This window comes from Antrostomus carolinensis, unplaced genomic scaffold (genome assembly GCF_000700745.2).
Source record: "Antrostomus carolinensis isolate BGI_N321 unplaced genomic scaffold, ASM70074v2 scaffold7251, whole genome shotgun sequence".
Taxonomy (NCBI): Eukaryota; Metazoa; Chordata; class Aves; order Caprimulgiformes; family Caprimulgidae; genus Antrostomus; species Antrostomus carolinensis.
Window position 1 is genome coordinate 28974 of NW_010291936.1, and position 22041 is coordinate 51014.

The 22041-nt window shown below is 35.6% G+C and overlaps 1 protein-coding gene across 1 annotated transcript in view; it reads right to left on the reverse strand.

Annotated features, from left to right (window-relative positions):
• Positions 1–2911: 2911 nt before the first annotated feature.
• NEK10 (NIMA related kinase 10) overlaps positions 2912–22041 on the reverse strand; it is a gene marked incomplete at both ends in the record, with an annotated part of 38517 nt that continues 19387 nt past the window's right edge. Inside the window, 8 exon segments of the mRNA XM_029087166.1 lie at positions 2912–2967; positions 3052–3104; positions 4280–4388; positions 6815–6925; positions 9783–9883; positions 14321–14461; positions 14579–14616; positions 16866–16914. Of these exon segments, the coding sequence (XP_028942999.1) occupies positions 2912–2967; positions 3052–3104; positions 4280–4388; positions 6815–6925; positions 9783–9883; positions 14321–14461; positions 14579–14616; positions 16866–16914 (658 nt within the window).

Here is a 22041-nt window from a genome sequence, read left to right on the forward strand (position 1 = left end):
CACTCCATTCCTTTCACCTACTCCAAAATCAATTTTGTCTTTGCTACAAGTCCCAAGAACAAAGCACAAATCAGCACTGACTATGGATAATGTATTATCAGCACTGCTGAAGTTGTTGCATGACTCAGGGGAAATACAATGTGACTTCCAATTTTCCTGTGCTCCTGGGAAAATCAAATACATAGCACATCCGCTCATGTGAAGAAGGAGGCTGAGCATTTATGGGCCTTCTCCAGACTTTATGTATGTGTGGAAAGGTACTGTTTGCTCTTTTCCCCCTATTTCTTTCTGCAGGATAGAAGAACACCTCATACAACACTGTCATCCTGTATAGCTATGAAGAATATTCTCTTATGGCTCCTCTAAAATAAAATTTCCAAAAATGTAGGGAAAAAAAAATAGGGAAAAAACCCTTAAGATTCTGCAGAACAACTACTCTCTAGGGAATTCCAGCACAGCAGAAAAATAACTAGTCCTGAATAAATCAAGAAAAACAGAATGTTCATTATTTTACTGCTGTTAGTCTTATATGCATTTCTGTGGCATTCCTCTGTTACATGTGGAAAGTATGAGCATATTTGCCTGCAATCTTTAAGCATCCTCAACATTTCAGCAATTACAGCAACAGGACATGAGGAAATGGAATGAAGCTGTGCCAGGGGAAGTTCAGATCGGGTATCAGGAGAAGGTTCTTCACTGAGGGTGGCTGGTCACTGGAACAGGGTCCCTAGGGAAGTGGTCATAGCACCAAGCCTGTCAGAGTTCAAGAGCATCTGGATGATGCTCTTAGTCATATGGTTTAGTTTTAGGTAGTCCTGCGAGCATCAGAGAGTTGGACTTGATGATCCTTATGGGTCCCTTCAACTTGAGATATTCTGTGATTCTATCATTTCCATTAATACATATCTTATTTTTATAGTAGTTTGTGTAAAATACTCAAGTCCATATTCAGTACACACCTGCTTCATTAGAGTTAATTGCAGTAAGATGCTTTTTGCCAGTCTGTGAGATAAATGCCTATACAACTACAATATATTTATACATTTCGAATAAGACTTGCTAGATCTTGATGTTAAAAATGAGAGCTTTTTCTTTTTTTTCTTAAGTTGTGTGATATTTTTTCTACAGCTCCAAATCCTGGGAGCTTGAGATTAGGACAAAAATTTAAAATACTTGAAATCACTTATAAACAAATTTGTTAGACCTCATGGCTGCAAAAGTGATTTGTAAAATGATTCAAGTATACCCTGAAGGTTTAAAGAGTGAATTAATATTTTATTTTGGGAGTGCTGAATCACAATTTTTCAATATTTACAGCTGGCAGCTGCAGGACACTCGTAAGCTGTAATTCCAATTTAATGAGTAGCCTATAAAAATATTCAGACTAACATTTGAAATTTTTCAAGCTGGAATCAATCCATACAGAAAAGTTTGCAGTGATAATAGACAACTGAAAAATACCACTGAAGCGTCAGAAACTATAAATTCTTAAAACTTCTTAATATGCCAGTTGGGTAGGGAGGGGGTATACATATGTATGTTTGTTTTAGAAAACCTAACTGCAGTCTCACAGGCTTTAAAAAGTTGATTACTGCAAAGACAAGGAACAGATTGATTTAATGGAAGTAGTGAACTACTTTTGCACTAAAGAATTTCTGAAATGATAAATAACAGGCTAGTGGGTAAAAAGAATGAGAAATGCTAAGCTTATGTTGTGGACTATAAGGACATTTTTCATGTATTTTCCTTCTCGTGGTCCTCAAAGGTTTCCTGCAGGAAGGACATACCATCTCTAAGACAAGGCATTTGCCTAGTTTCAAAGATCATTAAATTTTTTTTCATTCCACACTTTTTTGCTCACAAGCACTTATTCTGCTTCTTGTGCTGTACTCAAACATTTTACTAAGTATGTCATCTTCATCCTTTCAATCCTGTAATGGTAGATTATTATTAAAAAACATACTTCTATTTAACTACATCTTTTGTTCACCTGTGATTTTATATGGGGAAAAATGTCAGGAAATTGCTGCCAAACTTGTACCACTATCATCTGAGTGAAGACAATAGATGGGGCCAAAAAACCTGCTTAGATTAGCTAATATGTCCCATCTACAAATACAGGCTGGGCAGAGAATGGATCGAGAGCAGCCACGGGGAGGAGGACTTGAAATACTGGTAGACAAGAAGGTCAACATGAGCCGGCAATGTGCGCTTGCAGCCCAGAAGGCCAATAACTGTACCCTGGGCTGCATCAAGAGAAGCGTGGCCAGCAGGTCAAGGGAGGTGATTCTCCCCCTCTACTCTGCTATTGTAAGGCCCCACCTGGAGTCCTGTGTCCAGTTCTGGAGCCCCCAACACAAGAGAGACCGGGAGCAGCTAGAACAAGTCCAGAGGAGGCCACCAGGATGATCCATGGGCTGGAGCACCTCTCCTATGAGGACAGGCTGAGAGAGTTGGGGCTGTTCAGCCTGGAAAAGAGAAGGCTCCAGGGAGATCTTATAGAGGCTTCCAGTACCTGAAGGTGCTACAAGAAAGCTGGGGAGGGACTTTTTACAAGGGCAGATAATCATAGAACAAGGGGAAATGGGTTTAAACTGGAAGAGGGTAGGTTTAGATTAGATATTAGGAAGAAATTCTTCACTGTGAGGGTGGCCAGACACTGGAACAGGTTGCCCAGAGAAAAAAGCCCCCTCCCTGGAAGTGTTCAAGGCCAGGCTGGATGAGGCTTTGAGCAACCTGGTCTAGTGGAAGGTGTCCCTGCTGATGGCAGGGGGGTTGGAACTAGATGATCTTTAAGGTCCCTACGACGTATTATGCTAAGTTTAAAGTGAAATTGCAATCACATCGTCAGATGATACATTTGGGGTTAGCACATCATAATTAACTTTTTCTTTTTCAATTGAACACTCACCTGTTAGAAGGGAAATTGTAATAACCACTTTCCTCTAGAACCTCTTCAATTAGAGTCTACAAGATAAAATACATTTATTTCAGTAAATTATCTTTATTAACAGTAATAAATACATATACATAGGTATATTTATAACTTACCTGCAACTGTTCATATGTCATCCCTTCTGCAATGTCAGAAGTGCCAACAATACCTTCAAGAAAAAGGCAAGCAAAGTTTTACTACTGAATGTGTGGTTCATGCTCCATCATCAGTTTCTTAGCAATTCCAGTACAAATATAATGACAAGAGATATGCTTGATTATCAGGAGCTTATTCCACTGACCACCATGACCCCCTGCAATAGTGGGAGGCATCCTATGGCATAATGTGAACATTTGAGGCACGCAATGTTATCACATTATGAAAGAGTTCTAACTGATGGAAAATATTTAAATACTTAATGCTAATAGAACACAGCAATGCAACTTTCTTACTCTTCCCCACTCACAATTTATAGTGGAAACTGGTATGCCAGTTTTAACACAAAGGCCAGCAAAATCCAAGTTTCTCACCCTTTTTTCTGGCAACAGTTTTTAATTTTACTATGTCCTCTACTCCCTGGATTGTGACGTAGCTTTTCCTGTATTTAGAAGAATGGAAATGGCACAAAGACCAAAATAGAGGCTGCACATTTCCTTTATGTGCTTTGCGCAAAGAGGCACATGATGAAACATGTCTCTGAACATGTGGTTCCCCACCATGGATGATGCCAGTGATGGTAGATTTGATTAAAGATGTAGTTCATGATTTGTCACCCTGAGTACCACTAGTCCAAAGTATATTTGACACGATTCATTTTCTGAAGTGTATGTATACACTTCATACTATATAGATGTGGTATAGCATGCACCATTTCCCTCCTCGACTTTGTAGGGCTTGATCTAGCTAGGTAATTAGATCATCCCAGTATAACTGTTTCAAACATGACAGAAGAACAGCATAGGGTTTAAACAGAATTCTTCAAAAATCATGTGCAAGGACAGGTAAATTCTAAGTAGGGTATCTTCAGTTACAAACATTTCTATTGATTTTCATGGATGAACCATATGTTATTTGTAGCTTTGATATTTCTTTGTAATTCCAAAGTATACTCTCTCAAATTAATAGAACGTTCCATGAGCAGTAAACTGCATATCTTAACCAGGAATTACACAAAACAAAAAACAACCAGCCAAAAAAAAAAAGCTGATAATGAAAATCAGTATAGTCAACATAACTTTACTGTATTTAAAGACAGACTTTAGAGCAGCAGTTCCTTCCGCTTTGACATCATACACTTTATTAGAAATATATATGCCACTACAGAGGTTTTATTGCTTTATTTACCTTTTCTATCAACTGGAAGCAACATATTTCCACCCGAAGAGAGAAGTACTACATGCCAATCTGCTGTGAAAAAGCTGGGCTCAATCAGTTCAGGAGAACCTTGCAGTAGCTGGGGAAGGAAAAAAAAAAAAGAAAGGCAGCAAAGGACACCTGAAATCACCACTCTTCCTGTTTGCCAAAACTTCAGACTTCTATGAGGCAGTTTACTCTTTCTTATGTTTCCCAGCGCAATCAGAAGTCAAAGGAGATTTCAATATTTTTTAGATTAATTAAAAGTGCTGAAGACAATTATGCACGTCCTACCTTCTTCTCTCCAGAAACACTGATGAACATTGCAAGCTGACAATCTGCTCTTAGTATTGCTTAGTGCTTAGTATTACATAGTATTACCTACTACCACCCTGAGTTCTTTAGACTATCTGAATAAAATGTTATAAACTATACATCTGTGTGAAGACGAACAGGGAAATGTATTCCCTCGAACCTAGGAGAGAAACAGCCAATGACTGTTTTTCAAAACTAGGGCTTTAAGTGAAATTGTTAGTCCATATTTAAGTGGTATAATTCCCATTAGAGGGAACCCAGCACTTCTGAAACCTGTGTCAGTTTACCTACTTGATTCAGTGAACAAGAACACTGACAATAAATTTTAAAACATCTAGTTTTCAAAATATCCACTAGTAACAACTCTGACCCAAAAATATCTTTGTGGGCTGGACAGTAATTCCAGTTATGCATTTCTACAGCATGTTAACACACCTTTACAGTTACAGAAACAGAAGAATATATGTTGCTGGAAAACTTTTACCCCATCACTGATCAGTGGATGAATCTTTTTGTCTGTTATTCTAATTCAGTTTTCTAATTTAGCACAGTAAAAAACCCACAATTTTTAAATTTTATTTGCAGAAACTGCACAACCTCGTAACAACACTTGCTGGAAGAGGGCAGCATAATCCTTTTCTCAGTTTAGGTTCTTCCTATCAGCATGCTACCCAATGTTTTTATGGTGGTGATTTTGGTAAAAAAATGTGCCATTTATTCACTGATGCTTAGCAATTCTCCATCCTTTTAACTGTGCTTTTTGTTGTTGCTTGCTATTAATAGTTTCTATAACTATTTCCTTGAAAATAAAAATACATTCAGTATTCCAAACATCTTCAATTTATGACCATTTACTTTTTAAATAGCGTATTTTTTCCCTTTTCTTCAGGTTTAAATCAAATAGTTTTGAAGCTAACACAATATTACAGTTGATAACGTTTACAAATTTATAAATAAATAGGTCCCTTTATTTCTGGGCATGTGAAAATTGAGTTAATTTCATAATAAACACTTTCTTTTTCTTACTATATTTTTGGGCATCCTTTCCTGAAACCATCAACTTAATACAAGATTAGCAAATATTTCCTTAGATTTAATGTTATGGTTGAAATACAGGAATTATTTAATGTAAATCCCAGCTTGATTTACAGGACAGAAAATTGGCATGAAACTGATGGCTCAGCCAGAGGCATCTTTAACTATCTTTCAAATGTACTACCACTGTAAACACAAAGTAGCCACTTTCCATGGAGCTTAAGCATCTGAGATTAATTATTACAAATGTACAGGAAGATTTAGCATTTGGGGTCAGTTCACTCCATAGCAAACAATGACTTAGATGATTCCACAATTCTGTGCAAGTAGGTAACAATCAGATTAGACAGGGGAATTATGTGAGTGATAAGAAAATATCTTTGTCATCAAATTTTAGATACAATAACATACCTATTAACTGCTTTGTAATCAACTAAAAAATGAACTATCTTAGCTTCACAGTCTCCCACAGTACACAGATGCTGAGGATGTCATTTTCAGATCTTCTGCTGACTACAATCTTCTCAGGAGATTTTGAAGGAACATTTAGAAATTCTGATATTAGTCATTAGCTCTTTCTCTGTTGGAGAGCACCCAGCATGTCATTGGAAAACATGCAGGCATGGTTCTTTAGTCATGTCATCCTTGCAAATCTGCGGTGTTTTTAAACTGATGACAACAAACTGTTTCTGACACAGTGTGAACAATGGGACAAGGTATGCTGTATTCAAGACACTCTGGGACAGTGCTGTCTTAAAATTCATAGTTTTAGTAGGAATATATATCAAAATAATGCTAGGAAAATAATAGTAAATTAGCTTTCAAAAATTAAGAGTTTACATAATTATTATCAGGCTTTGCCGCAAAAAGTTACATTTTCTTTCCCCTTTTCTTTCTGAGCTCTGATGATATGAAGTCTGGTTTTGCATATTAGCAGGTAGCAGGTCCTTTCCATTTACAAAAAAAAGTTCTAATGATCAGACACAAACCTGAAACCAATCTGTAGAAACCGCTTACTTAGGAAGCCTCCATATTTTCCAAATAAATGATAGCTAGAGAATATTCTAAGTATTTCCTTTTAAAAATGGAATCTTACACTTATATTTTTCTGATATTAATAGCTTAATGCAAATAGAGGAGACACAGTCACCATAGGTAGTAATTGGTGTACTACACCTTTTTCATTTCTGATTTCAGTTTACAAGGATTGCTCTGTGGACGGAACAGGGACTTCTTGAATCTCTCAATGATTCTCCTTTTCAGGTTGCATTGCAAAGCTGGAGGAAGCTACACAAAATAAAGAAACAGATCTTTTCACCACTCAGTTACATCTCCCATAAAGATGATCTAATCAGCAGGACCATTACTGAAAAAAGTAGCTACACTGCAAAAAGAAACATTGATGTTCAATAGCATGGTGATGTTAAATAACAGTACAAGAGTTGATATAATGGCACTTCAAGAAGCTTAGACCTTCATTCAGTGTGTGTAGAAATTAATGTGAATCTTCCTCATGGCTTCAACAGGCTCTTTTAAGGTCCTTATGTACATCTTAATATGATTTGGAATATTTCTTTTGCTAGAAGCTTCCTGTGGTGGGCAATTTACATTTCACTTGTCTATAAAGCAAAACTGATTTTGTATACTTTTTCTCCTGTATTTTTTGGTTGAAAAAGTACACATCATTTAACTATATTTATAAAAGAAAAGGACAAATCATACTTTATTGTGTTTTAAAGCGTTCAATAGACAGTTCAAAGAAGCTCTCTTCCTTTGCTCTTTGAGATTTTAAAATAATTTTTATGCTCCAACAGTAAATGTAAAGCTTCAGTTGCTGGTCACTGCAATGACACCAGCCTAGTCTGATGACAATTCTATGGTATGCACTGCCCTTTTGGAAGGATCTCCTATACTGTTTCTGTATAGTTGCTTACACCTGAAGACAGTGTTTATAAAACTACAATTTTCTACCATTTAGTACAGAGTTTATTATCATGTTGCTGATATAAATTCACAAAGAGCCACTCCATTGAATTCAGGAAGCTTTTTTGATTACTCAGGGAAGGTTTGACCACTAATGATTCACATTCGAACACTGGCACAGTACACATTATAAAGATTTTTTTCCCATTGGAAAAAATTACTGTTCTTAGATGGCTACCAACCCGGAACAGCTATATTTGTCCCACAGGAGTCCTGATTTGCTCTGGCAAACCAGGGATTAAGGTTACATCCTAAGCATAAGGGACTTCATTAGACAGCTGGTAGCATAGAGTTTTTTGTTACAGATAGATACTACTCTCTTTTCATGCAGATAAGGCCTTACACATATGCTTTAAGTCAGATGTCAAATCTTCCTTAGCCTATAAGTGAGCTAAAAAAAAAAAAAAAGATGCCTTAGGAAAAGCCTGCAAGATCCTCTACAGATTACATGCAACTGGAACGAACTGTGTGCAGTTAATGGACCATGGGCATACTATATTATGAAGCAGAAGTGGTAAAGGACAAGTCCACTGCATGAGAAACTCGGAGTTGCCTTGGGCACTAGTGTTCAATTGTAGCTTTTGTTTTAATGAAATCAGATGTCAGATCGGTCAAAAAAAAAAAAAAAAGAAAAGAAAAGAAAAAAAACCCAAAGATTTACATAATGCTTTTTTAAAAAGCTTTCCCTTACATTGTTTTCCAGAGATCACTCTGACTCTTGTTCCCATGGCAACAGGATTGGAAAGGCTGCTGGCAGCCAAGAACTAACAGGCGAGAACTCCCCCTTGTAAACAACTTCAGTTTGGAACTGTCAGCTGAAATATGTAATAGGGTTTTAGAAAGCAGTTATGTATTATAAAAAATATTCTCTCTTAGATTTGTAAGAACATAAACAAGCACAAGGAAAGCATATAGTACACAGTGAACAAATATTCTGTGTCCTGGTTTCTCTGCCTTCCCCATTCTGGAGCCAACTGACACCAGAAGCATCAAAGTTGTTACTACTGCTTCAGTGGTCAATTCTGAGTAAGTCCTTGAGTCACTGTTAGTTCTCAGTTATTAGGCATCCATGTTACGATAACTTGCATTAATTGTTAGGTCACTTGAGAAAAATTTCTTCAACAGAGACTATAGGTTCACTAGTGAGCATCTTGGATATGCTCCTAATACAGCATATAAAGACTGAACTGCCTCATTTCTGTTAGCAGGTGAAGGAGATGATTCTTGCAACAAATTCAATCAATTCTGATTATTTTAAATAATAATTGTTTTCTTTGTCCTCGATAATTTGTTTCCTGTAATACCTGTTTCAATAAGCTTGACAGTTTAAAACAAAAGCAAAAAAAAAAAGACCACACCCAAGTTCAGTTATGCTATTCTCTTTTAAACAAAAACATACAAATTTGGCTCAGCAATCTGAAATTCCCTCAGGTGATAAACATCACTTCCTCAATATAAACTCTTCATTTTGGAAAATAAAGGGATGTTTATTTAATAATAGCAAATTTTGAAAGCAACTGAATAGCAGCCATCTTTCTGGAGAATAAAAAGTTTTCAGTCAAATTTTTAGTTGAGATTTCAATACAGCTCCATTTTTGCTTTGGCATCAGCATGAAATAACTTCAACTCTCTTTAACTATGAAACATTTGAACTTAATTTTGAAATAAGACTTAAGTTTGAAAAAGATCAAACTATTTAACACATTCAGGATTTGAACTATTGTACTAGAAATCCCAAGAAATTATTCCTAATTATTGACAATAAAAATTATTACTTTGAGGTTATTTAGAAATTATTACTATAGCGGAAAACTTTTTATATACTCTCCATGTCAGTATATGATATTAAATCATTTAAAATATTCATATTGTTGGCATGACAGAATGTTATAAAAATAATTTACTGTACAATCTATCTTTCTGAGGTGAGCCAATGGATTTTTTTCATGACTCAATTACTGCCATCCTCCACATACTAATATTCAAGATTAGTCTTTATTTAAATGCTATATTTTTAAAAAATCCTGCCATCTGCAAAAATGTCAAGTTCTGTTGTTTTTAAAGAACAGTGACTAAATTAGCAGCACTTTGCAGCACCGTCATTTTGACAACAGCAAATAACTAAGAAGCATAGAATGTCAGAAGCAACAGTAATGCATACTTGAGTGATGAAGATAATTTTGTGCAGCTGAGTAAGAATCTGCTGAACAGGGTCAGTGATCTGATGCACCTTCCTTTGTGATACAGCAATTCCTGCCAATGCTGTAGATGACAACAGTAAAATCAGGAGGACAGCTCATTTTGTCACCTTAATATATCAATACTGTGCACTGTTTCATACCTGTAGATGGAAATATTACATTTTAATGCATGACTTTTTTTTCCCAAATACTGTTGGGAACAAAAAAAGATAATCTAAAAACTTAAAAGATTAGATAATGTAATTGATAATGGGTTTCAAAAGAAAATCCCTTTCATACTAAGTTACTCTAAGATAAAAGAAGCATTAATGTACCTCACTAATCATAAACATTTTCACAGATTTATTCAAAATGAAATTTAAAGATACAATAAACAGATTTTTCTTATTTTCACTCATTTTTTTCTAAAAAAGTGTGTAGACTAACACACTTGATATTTGGTTTATATATTCTGATGTTATGAAATTAATTTTTATTTTACCCTAAGAATTACAATGTAATGTCTGATGTGGACAATTTGGAGAACAATTATGTTAAAAAATATTTTCATGCTGCCTTATAGCGATGTGTGCTGCTTTATCACAGCTACTTTTTTTCCTCAACATCTAGCAAAGGCATGTTTTGAGAAACCTCAAAACAATATGCAAGAAGCTATGAATCTCTTCAGTCTTCTTTAGTTTGGAGGAGAAAATTAGTGGTTTCTGTTCTTTGCCATAAATTCCTCCCCACCAGAGATGATGCTATCTAAAGGAGGTATTGATGGAGACTCTGGAAGGGACCTGTTATAAGCATTCTCCATTATGAAAATGACCTCACCATAAAGTGCATAAACGACATTTTTCATGTTTAGAATAAAAGAACATCAATGCTAAGCAAAGAATAATGCTGTAATAATTCCTTTCCCCACAAAGGAAAGCATACAGACAATTTTTATGGCAAGGAGCAAGAAAGCTGAATTTTCTTATCTTATGAAAATAGCGAGTACATATAAACCTGTTCCTTTTCCTCTAAAGTTAGACTATCATCCTCTGTCGAGCAAATCCACGTACATAATGGATTTTCATAGACAAAAGCACTGCAAAAGAAGCCATGCAGTAATAGAAACACAGAATCGTAGAATCATTAGGTTGGAAAAGACCTTTAAGATCATTGAGTCCAACCGTAAAAGTAACACTGTGAAGTCCACCACATCCCTAACCGTCACATCTTTTAAATATCTACAGGGATGCTGACTCAACCAATACCCTGGGCAGCCTGTTCCAATGCTTGACAACCCTTTCAGTGAAGAAGTTTTTCCTAATATCCAATTTAAACCTCCCCTGGCGCAACTTGAGGCCCTTTCCTCTCATTCTATTACTTGTTACTTGGGAAAAGATACCGACCCCCACCTGGTTACAACCTCCTTTTAGGTTGTTGTAGAGAGCGATAAGATCTCCCTTCAGTCTCCTTTTTTCCAGACTAAACAATTCCAGTTCCCTCAGCTGCTTCTCATAAAACTTGCTCTCTAGACCCTTCACCAACTTTGTTGCCCTTCTTTGGACGCGCTTGTCTTTCAGCAAAATAAATGTAATGCCACAACAACTTTGACCTATTCATTTACTACTATGTGTTAAAATCCGATTCAAAAATATATCAGCTGTGTGAAAATATTTAGTTCTTGGAATCAAGAACTGAAAACAAGAGCTGAAAGTGAAAGTTTCTTTCTCCCACTGAATTACTGTTTAGGACTTATCACAAACAGCCATTGAATCGGATACGGCCTTGGTCATGCAGAATTTGATATAGATAGATATACTTGTTTACTGTAGGTACACTTTTTCTTGTAGTACAAATAGCTTGATGAATACTGCTTTTTTTCTGAAGCAAAACTGCCCTAATGTGCTAGCAAATATCTATATCCAAATATCCATGTGATATCCATGCTGTATTCAACGAGATATTGGAAAAATAATAGTCATAGGCGGTTTAATAAAAAGCAAAGCAACATTCACTTGAGAACCTAAATGAGTGAGCATTATGTAAAATTTACAAAGCAGAGTAAACTCAGTACTGATTTGTGGATATTATACCTAAAGGTTTAACTATATTTTATTAACTAAATAGCATTATGAACTCACCTATTGAACCAAAAAAAGACATGATAATTTATTTGTGTTCCATGGAATAACTCTAATTTCAGCAATAAGAACCAACAGAGGAATACTGCAGATCAAGCTTTAGATAATTTAATAGAATTAGAACATAGAAGTAAATACTATATATTCTACAAACTGTGTCGATTTACAAAATATCATTCAGATTTAAAATATAACAATTAAAACAAATAAAACAGCTTTATTCTTATTCACCTAGTGCTCCTCTATCATGCTTTGCCTGCTGAGAAAGAGTACAGAGCCAAAAATAAATCAGATTCTTGAATTTTGATGCAGTAAATAAATCGGGTTTTATGTTTTTTAATCTTGTATCTTTAAGTCATACACACTGTCAGACCTAGAAATTAAATAAAAGTTATCAGCAGATTGCCACTATAAAAAACTTAGTGTATCACTAAAGAATATTAGTTAACAAAATTACCTTTCCACGTTGAGTACTAAATCTGAAAGCTAAGCTTAGGCCCTGAACTTCAGCCAGCAGCCCTGTATCTCTCTTAAATCCAGTTATCTCTGAACTACACTTCAAAGGCTAATTTAGATCCATATTCTAAAATTTCCTCATTCAGAAACACCCTCAGGATCATAAAGGCTTATGTACAGATTTACATCCACCTGATTTTTTTATTTTTTTATTTTATTTTTTTTTGTAAAGTGATCTGGTATCAAGAGTGAAAATTCCACTGCGAGGGAGAGGAAATCCAAATACCAAATTTAAGTAGCCCACAACTGAACTATTATAATTTTTTCCTGCCGAATTTCTGTGCTGGCTACTTTAACAAGAAGTAAAGACATTCACAAATTTAGGTCTCTAGGGACCAACCAGATCTGAGCTGCACTCTCACAGAAAATAAAGAGGTATCGAAAATGTCATTCTTTATCACAGAGGCACACATTTCTAGTAGAATAAAGAAGATAACAACATCATTACTACTGTTGGATTTTTTTGTGGCAATGCCTTTTGGCAGATAAGTTGAGAGAGACAAGTGAAATTCAGTTTGACTTCTTCTCCTATATGTCTCCTCTTAATAATCAGTAAGACGAAGAGAAATTTTGCTTTTCCCTGAGCCACTTAGAGAAGAACTTAGGCTGGTCTTTCTACTCAAGGTTACTGTAGAAGCCAAGCTATAATAATATAAAATATTATATGCCACAATAATTATTTTGATTTAGCTCTTTTTTGCTGCATTTTTACCTCTCTACCAACTGATTCAACATTTCTATATTCAACCCCAAATAAATAGTGTGGTCTTACCACTGCAACCTAGGGATCTTCAGTTTTTGTTAGAACACTGATAAAAACATTACTTCCTTGACATTTTACCTTTTTCACTGGTCCCTGTTCTGTGGTATTTGACTTCTCCTTTGTTGTCACGGGCTTGCATTTAAGAAAAAAAAAAAAAAAGCAAATAAATTAGTGCCCTAACTTTTGTGGGTCTTCTCAGATTTTTTTTTTTTTTCTGAAGAAAAACTATGCTTAGAATGATATTGGCAAACAGAAAGGACTGAGTAGGACATAATATGGATTTCTCTGTTATTCAGTACATAGAGCTTTCTCTCTTTTCTAGTATGACAACAACAATATGACTTACCAGTCTAGGAGAACCAGATATAATGTGTATGTGCTTCAAAGACAGCTAGAGACCCAATGTCCAGCTAGGAACTTTAGGAGTCTCCATAAAGTCTGTGTATTCCAGACCACTCCACAATTATATTATTTTTAAATATAGAAGTTTAGTGTTATTTGGGGAATGATGGCATGCGTGTGTGAATAGGCTGCTCAGGACTTGATCAAAACTTTTAAGAGTTTTACCCAAAAGGAAAACATTACTGACAAAAGATACTGGATTTCCCCAAATTACCCAAAGGACTGAAAACACTGACAAAGGTTGAAGTGTTTGTCTGCAGATCACTATAACTATATAGTATAGACAAAAAGTACATTTTAAAGACCATCAATATTCCACCTACTCAAAATAATTTTCTTTCAAATATTAATTCAGATAATACACATTCTGAAGTCTCAGCTTAGCAGCATAGAGTATGTGAAGCTTTTCAGTAAGAAAGAAAAGTACCTCAAATGAAAAACTTATTTCATCAATCATGATGCAGAAATACATGATAATTTGCAAAGGCTCTACGAAAGATTGCTTTAATAGGAAAAATTCCCATTGCATTCCACACAGGTTTAGCCAGGATAATGGCCATTAAAATGAGGTCTTACTGATTTACTACTGGAATTCATATTTTTAAAAAAATTTTTTAAAGATATTTCAGATAACATATTTGCATCTGCAATGTAAATATATGCTTTTCTAACATTTAAAAATATAATTACAAGATAATACCATGATTTTTCATATTGCAAAGAACTACAACTGGAAGACTATAAGACTGCCACCCTGCTGCTAATTAATCCTCTATTTTCTTAGTGTAGGCGCTGCACATGAATGGAGGCACTCTCAAGGGCAGATCAATGGGCAGGAAAGCTGAAGAAATAAAAGAGAAGACAAGCTATATGCAACAGGAGAAGAAAGTTTAAAAACTTGGAAATTGTTACATTTAATTAAAGTTAAAGTTTATTTTTGTTGCAAGCACAAAATTACCTGGTCGCAGTCTTGATCCCAGGCCTTCAATATAATCTCTATTATTAAAAAAAAAATAAATGTTTTAATTGTGTTTGGCATCAATGACTATAGAGGAAATATCATTATTCCATGACTCTTTCTCATGTTTCCTCTAAAGGAAGTCTATCCAAGTTTACTTATTTTTAACTGTGCATTTATAAGTCACATGAAGGCTGGCTTACTCTACTTGTCCAAAATAGCATGACTTCTACGTAATAAAAGTTAGATTCCACGCCTTTCCCTGCTCAATTTTTATCCTGGAAAGTACAAAAACAGTAAATAGGATTTTATATTTAAAACTCAATAACCCACTAGATTACACATTATTTTGCATCTATACAGGTTTAAGCACATTTCAATTCACTCATCTATACAAGTTTAAGTACATTTCAATTCACTCATTTTATGGATGGAAAACATAAAGAACAAAGTAATTATTGCTAGCAGATAAAAATAGGACTACTAAAGTACACAGTACAAGTAAAGTGGGGGGGAAAAATATATTACATCCCCAGCACAGCAATACCTCAATGTCAGAAATACAGGTCCAGAAGTTTCAATGCTAAGTTCTTCTGCTCTATAGTCAACACAAACACTGTCCCAGCCTTCAGATTTCACTTGCTGAGATAAGCAACAACAAATGGAAACAGATGGAGAACTGAAAGAACCAATATGATGTCCTGATGGATGGCAGCCTCAACAGCCATAGCATGGCAAGAATTTGTATATATTTTTTAGGTAGTAGGGAAAATTACAGCTGCAAGGAGTAGTTATAAAGAAAGATAACGAGACAGTTTTGCTAATGTTTATGTGAGGGGCAGAGACAAAGAAAAAACAAATGTGCTTACTTCAACATTGAAGCATCAGGAGGCTGCCATTACTGACTGCAGCAGAACTAAAGCTGGAAAGCTAGTGAGTGATAAGTGACAGACTGGATGCTGATATGCTAAGAACCCCGAAAGCAAAAATGAGGTATGGAATTTAAAGTCATAGGAAAAGCATAACCAGTAAAAGCATCCACACAGAAGATGGCAAGGTTTCAGGTAGGGCTTTAGCAATGTTCCTTGCAGCAGTGTTCTGAAGGAGCATTTGAGTGACTAGAATGCACGTATCAAAACCAGGGAAGATGCTGCTTGCATGATAGCCTTATGACCCCAAGTAAGAGTTTTAGCATCGTGTATTGATAGCAAAGGTTATATCTTGGAGGTGCCAGTCAGAACAGTGAGACATATTCTGAATGCAAGAACTTCGGGAGATACACAAGTTAAAGTGGATGCTCAGATGTCAAAGTATTGACGGATGTTATTTTTGAGAATGATCAAAGCCTGAGTTAATGGGTAGGACTTTAGAAGCAGGCAATGATGATGTTCCTTTTAGTTATGTAGTACTCAACTGTATGGAACTTGGAAGAGGCCATGAAACAGCTTAGTAAGAGTTGCTACAGTAATATCCCTTAAGGAAAAACTGGATCAAACAGGGTCTGTGGAGAAATAGGGGAAAGGAATCAATGCTATTATCATAAATACTTACCTAGTTAAATTAAAGGTAAGAGAAAAAACATTGTTCAGGAAGCAGATGGAGCCAAGAGTGATTTTGGGGGTTTTTTCAGATGTGAAGAAAAGCAGAAATTAGGAAACAAAAACCAGAGTCTATGAATAAGAGAGGTGCCAAGGAAATCAGAAAAAATAATGGTTTGTCAAGAATGTGTCTGATGCATTTCTGAATAAACAACAAGAAAAAGGAAAGACCTTTAGAAGGAGAATGGGGATGGCCATGTCATATTCTGTTTTGATTGTTTCCTTTTTGAAAGAAATGAGAAAGACTCCAGAATTCCAAAAACAGGTGTATATATATTTATACAGAAGGTCTAGAGGAGTTCAAAGAGACAAGATGTTACTCTACACTATCAAATTCACGAACATATTTTTCTACGGAAAACAGCCACTTAAAAATGCAAAACCAGAATTTGGGTAACCAACTACTGTCAGTTTAAGCTGAGGTAGAAAGGTCCACTTTTAAAACATTTATCAGTTTAATGCCAGTCCTTAAATTACTCACATAAAGCTTCTGTGTGCAAACACCCTCAGACAATATCCTTAAGCAGAATGAGTGTCATAGGCTGAGATAAAATGAAGTTGTAACAATAAGTAAGGAAATGTTTCATGGAGGCAATCGCACAACCCTTCCACTGTGAAACAGCTGACGGGAATTGATCATAACAACGATCAATTGTATAATCTATACTAAAATCATAAATCGTACCTACCTAATCTGAGGTCGTCTTTCAGAAGCACTAAAACTTCCTTTAATTATACCTGAAACAAATGCATAAATATTACCCCTGCATGAAAAAAATATACATACATGTTAATATTTTGTATTTCCCAGATATGGTGTCAAAATAACTTTTAAAAAGCAGTATTAAACAAACTCCAAACCCTCATTTGTCTATGGAGTTGTTTGATGTATCAAAGATTTGCTTGCATCATAACCAAAACCTCAGCCCCACATAGTATTTTAATAAATGCCTTCAGAATTTCACAGAAACTAATAACACACCCTGACTAGATGTTCACAGAAGATGTATCTGGATTTCCATTAAATAACTGCCTCAGTTACTGCTACCACTGTAGCCACAACATTGTCTCTAGTCTGGATAAAAAGCTAAAATATTTACCCACTTTCTCAAAGGACCTTTGACGGGTTGTCTAAACCTTGTTCTACCAGGGGTTTATTGCCACCATTCTATTAGCTAATTATTCAAACTACCACATATGCAATTCCTTCCTTCTCAAAAAATGTGAAGAGGGAGGGGTAATGTTTGAGGATATTTATTATTTATGCACTTGAAAAGCACTGTCTTAAAGTAAGTGTTTGCCTTAAGCATGTCTTAAAACATTCCTGTAAAATCATTCCTTTGATGGTAATTTTGACACATGAGACCACTCTCTCCTACAAATGGTAACTCATGTTGAAAAGAAAAGGAAAAAAAAAAAATTAAATGTCAAACTTACTTACACTGGTTTTCCTATTGCTGGAAACTGTTACAGCAGTTATATTAGTTCTAGAGTAACAGTAGAGGACTTTCAGAGAGCAAACACATTTCTGAGAGTCTTAAATCATTGATTTGTGTTCAAACATACTTTCAGTTGTTCTCTGAAATATATTACCTCTATTTTTCCTACTTTTCCTACTTTTTTTTCCTACTTTCCTCTGAATTAAAAAAAAAAATCCTGAAGGAGGCTGGCATCTGGCACACAGAATTCACTTTAAAACCAAAAGAAATTATACAACTTTAGGCCTCATCTGTCTCCCTAAAAAGAAGACGCACAGAGAGGAAAAGAAACAGTACTTCATTCCTTTATAATGCGTTGCTTAGCAAAACAGATATTAAAATCCTGCAGTAGTTAGACCAAAAGAAGGTTTGATAAGAACAATTTATTTACTCAATAGCAAATAAACTAGACCCTTATAGAGTAGAAGATGCTTCAATTAGCTTTAACACTGAGACAGAAAAATAAATAGGAAAATACAGTCTCTACTGTCTAGAAAGTAAAGAAGGTCTTTGGAAACAAAAAAATATGATTGTGCCTGTTGAAGGAACAGATATTTCACCTGTTTAGGATGCAGACACAATAATACAAGAACTAAATTAGAAGCTTTGACTGAACCTGAATCCTGTTGCTTGGGGTAGGGATTTTGAGTTACAATCTCAGACACTGTTATAACAAAGACTATATAATATATTATGGGAATATATGCGAGAAAATCGGTAACAGAAGCCACACAGCTAGAAAGTTAAGTTTGAACACAGCTGTTTGCTACAATTTTAAGAACAGTTCCCCTTTCAAAGTATTCATATACAAAATTGGATTTGAAATACTATACCCTTTGGCTGTTTCACATAAATGGTCTCTCTCTCAGTAAAGGGCACAGATCCAAATTTTCTTTATCAGTTTGATGATTCACCACATTTGACTTGCTAATCTGCCAGTTTATGAGTGTATTTACAAGTGCATGATATTTCACACCAAAGAGTCTGTCTCACCACTCACTGTACATGGTAGAGACAGAATGTTTCTAATTTATATGCTAAAATCAGGAAAATACTTATGAATGCTAAAAAACCAAAACAAACAAGAAAAACCAAACAGAAATCATGAGGCAGAACATCATTAAATAATAATCAACACCCTTCAGCCCCATTTTTATTGCTTATTATTATTATGTTAGAGACCCACTGAGCAGCTACAACCAAACGAGGAGTCTTTTTATGTTAGACACTACAAAAACACAGCGGAATAACTTCTTCAATAACTAAGCACAAGGATACTCAGACATCTAAAAATCATCGTAACAAACACATTCATGTGCGTATACACACATCCATCAAACACTAATGACTTCAGTTATAATATTTAGACTTTTGTGTAAGAATTATGCTAATCATACAAAGCCAGACAGGGAGTAAGAAACAACACAGATGAATAGGAATGTCAACTAACGTAAGTCATGGAGCACATAGCGCATCCTGATGTTCAGCCCAGGGTATTACTTGGACCATATTTCCTTTTACCATGGTTACTCCTTTGCCATGAATGGGAAGAGCAAGGCAACATATCTTTTGTTCAAATGCCTTGTAAGAGGGAATTTCTCTGTTCAGGATGATCTCAAGGAAAATGAAATCTAAATCCTCCTTCTTTTTCCTGTTTTGTGCCCACCCTTGTTGGAATGTGAAAGGCACACAAAAGACAAAGCTTTTGTTTCTTATCAGCTTCTCTATTCTGAATAGCTCTATGAAGATTCCTTCAGGACATGAAAAAATTAAATATATGTATATATATATCTATCTTCAATGAGCCATCAAGAATTTTTCTCACTGCTACCTTGGTCTTTAATAGCTGACATAATTAAAGCAACTCCTAAGGTTTTAACTTCATAATATGCACTGACATCATTGCAAACCATACAAATACATTCTAATATGCAGTTTAGTGGTGCTCTCTTGCAGGCACCTAACCACGTAATTTCAAGAAAAGAGCTTATAACATAATATGAATTCAGAAAAACCTGGGAAAATAGTAACTTTTGCTTTGGCTTTCACTTCACTGATCTCTAAAAAAAAAAAAAAAAATCCCTGAAAACCCTTTCATGTTTGACCAGACTGATGGGAAAATTGAATCAAGATTTCACATTAGCAGAAAACTTCAGTTCATCTCCTTGAATTAAATGGAAGCAACTGAAGTGTTTTTCTGAATGACGGCTTAATGATCTTTTCAAGAGAAAGGTCAAATTACTTTTATTTATACAAAACACTCTTAGTAAGCTGCCCTTTAAATCACTGTACACTGGAATGGACTGTCCCAATCATGTTAATTAAGCTGTTTTGCAGAGCAACCAGAATTAAGTTTTTTGCTCATTAGCAGTGACTACATGTACAGCAATAGAAGTTGCCATAAGCACACTCTAAGCTTAACTCAAGCATCATACAAGAAAACCCGGTCTTGGCAGATCTTATTCTAGGTGATGTCTTCAATAAATTCTCATTAAACTGAGGTCTAAAGAGAAATATGAATCTTAGACAAAGTCAATTTGGGAAAAACAAGCCTACAAAACATTGTAAGATCCCCAAAATTCTTCACAGCCAGTCATTGTGCAAATTATGGATTTCTTGATGCAATAATCATTTTCAGCACTGTCACTCACACACATACCAGCTTCTGTGCCAATGAACAACTCAGTATACTACACCTTTTTACAAAATACCACTCCAGTTTTAAAATAGAGCAATATTTTTCTACATTTGCAGATCTTGTTTTCTCTGAAAGTGATGTGATGGCAGTGTCACCAAAATCAGGAATGAACTTCTTAACACCAATGTAGTCTGAAGAAGCAGGCATTCTTTATTGCGGTGCTGGATGCACAGGGGATCACTCCACCTATTGTGCATACCCACTCGTCCCTCTACAAAAGCTTTATACTATCAAAACATGCATATTCATTTCTTTTTCCAAGAAATTATTAACATATTCATCACATTTCCAGGAACTCATTAATACATTGAAATGTCCTTTTCGCATGTGTACTGGTCATCTTCGGGGGTCAGCTGATGATCGTAGAAACTTTTGTCACTGTGCCCTTCAGTTGGATTTTTTCTTCTGCACATGCTTGGTTCATCTCTTGGCCTGTTTACAACACTTCTGTCTCCGCAAAAATGGTTTATTCCAGCATCACTATCTTATCAAAGATTCAATGCCTCAAGTCTCCTGTTATCTGTTTTACACTATAAACTTGACTAGGCCGAGCTGGTACGTAACTAACTTCCAATGTCACGTTGTTTAAGCAGAAGGGGATGTTCTTTTGGTATCAATTACCCCCTTTTGTTTTGGGGGTTTGTAGCTATTAAGCTTCAATTAATTTTTATTTCCAGCAAAGGTTAGAGCAACTATTACAACATTGGATACATACTGCTATGATAAAAATAATTAATAGAAACAATCTTTTTAGCCAAGTCCTATTTGGTATTCAAGAAGTTAGTTTATGCCGAATTTCCTCAAAATCCCAGGAGGCGTCACCTTTAGCAACTTCATATAATATTTCTTTTTGTTTCCCGATCTCTCACAAATCCCTAGTGATTCTGCTACTTTTATCTACATACACACAACAACTCATGTTTATGATTAGGAAACACTGCCTTGTGAAGCAAATAATAAATGAAGGGCCATCCTGTTTCTGATCACGACCTTTGACAGGCTAGATACTGCAATTTGCAGAGCCTGTATGGCATCAGTGGTTCTGTTCTCAATGTTCTCTGTTACTGCTGAAACGTTCACTATAGATTTTTCTAATTCACTTACCCCAAGCCCTGGGAGAAACCATCTTGCAAAACCATGAAACTCATAGATACTGCAATTTGCAGAGCCTGTATGGCATCAGTGGTTCTGTTCTCAATGTTCTCTGTTACTGCTGAAACGTTCACTATAGATTTTTCTAATTCACTTACCCCAAGCCCTGGGAGAAACCATCTTGCAAAACCATGAAACTCAGAGGGCCTGTCAGCTATAGCATTATAAACCCCCTTTGTTCATTTAAGGAAAGTTCTTCCTACCCCTCCACCTTGTGAATGTGGTCTGTCAATAATTGTGATGTTGGGAACTAAAACTCCAAGGGGTATGGAGGTCCCATTTTATTCACAGAACTGTACTGATTTGTTTTAAGATTTCTGCTATTAAATGAGGATCTTTATCTGATGACATTCCCATTGGTACCTCGAACCTGGGTATTTTCTCCTTTAGTAAACACTTAACAACTGCTTTAGTTTTGTTGGTGCAGCAGGGAAAGGCTTCTGGCCATCCTGAGAAAGTATCAACCAGCACCAGAAGGTATTGAGAGCCATTTCCTCTCGGCAATTCAGAAAAATCTATTTGTCAATAATCACCAGG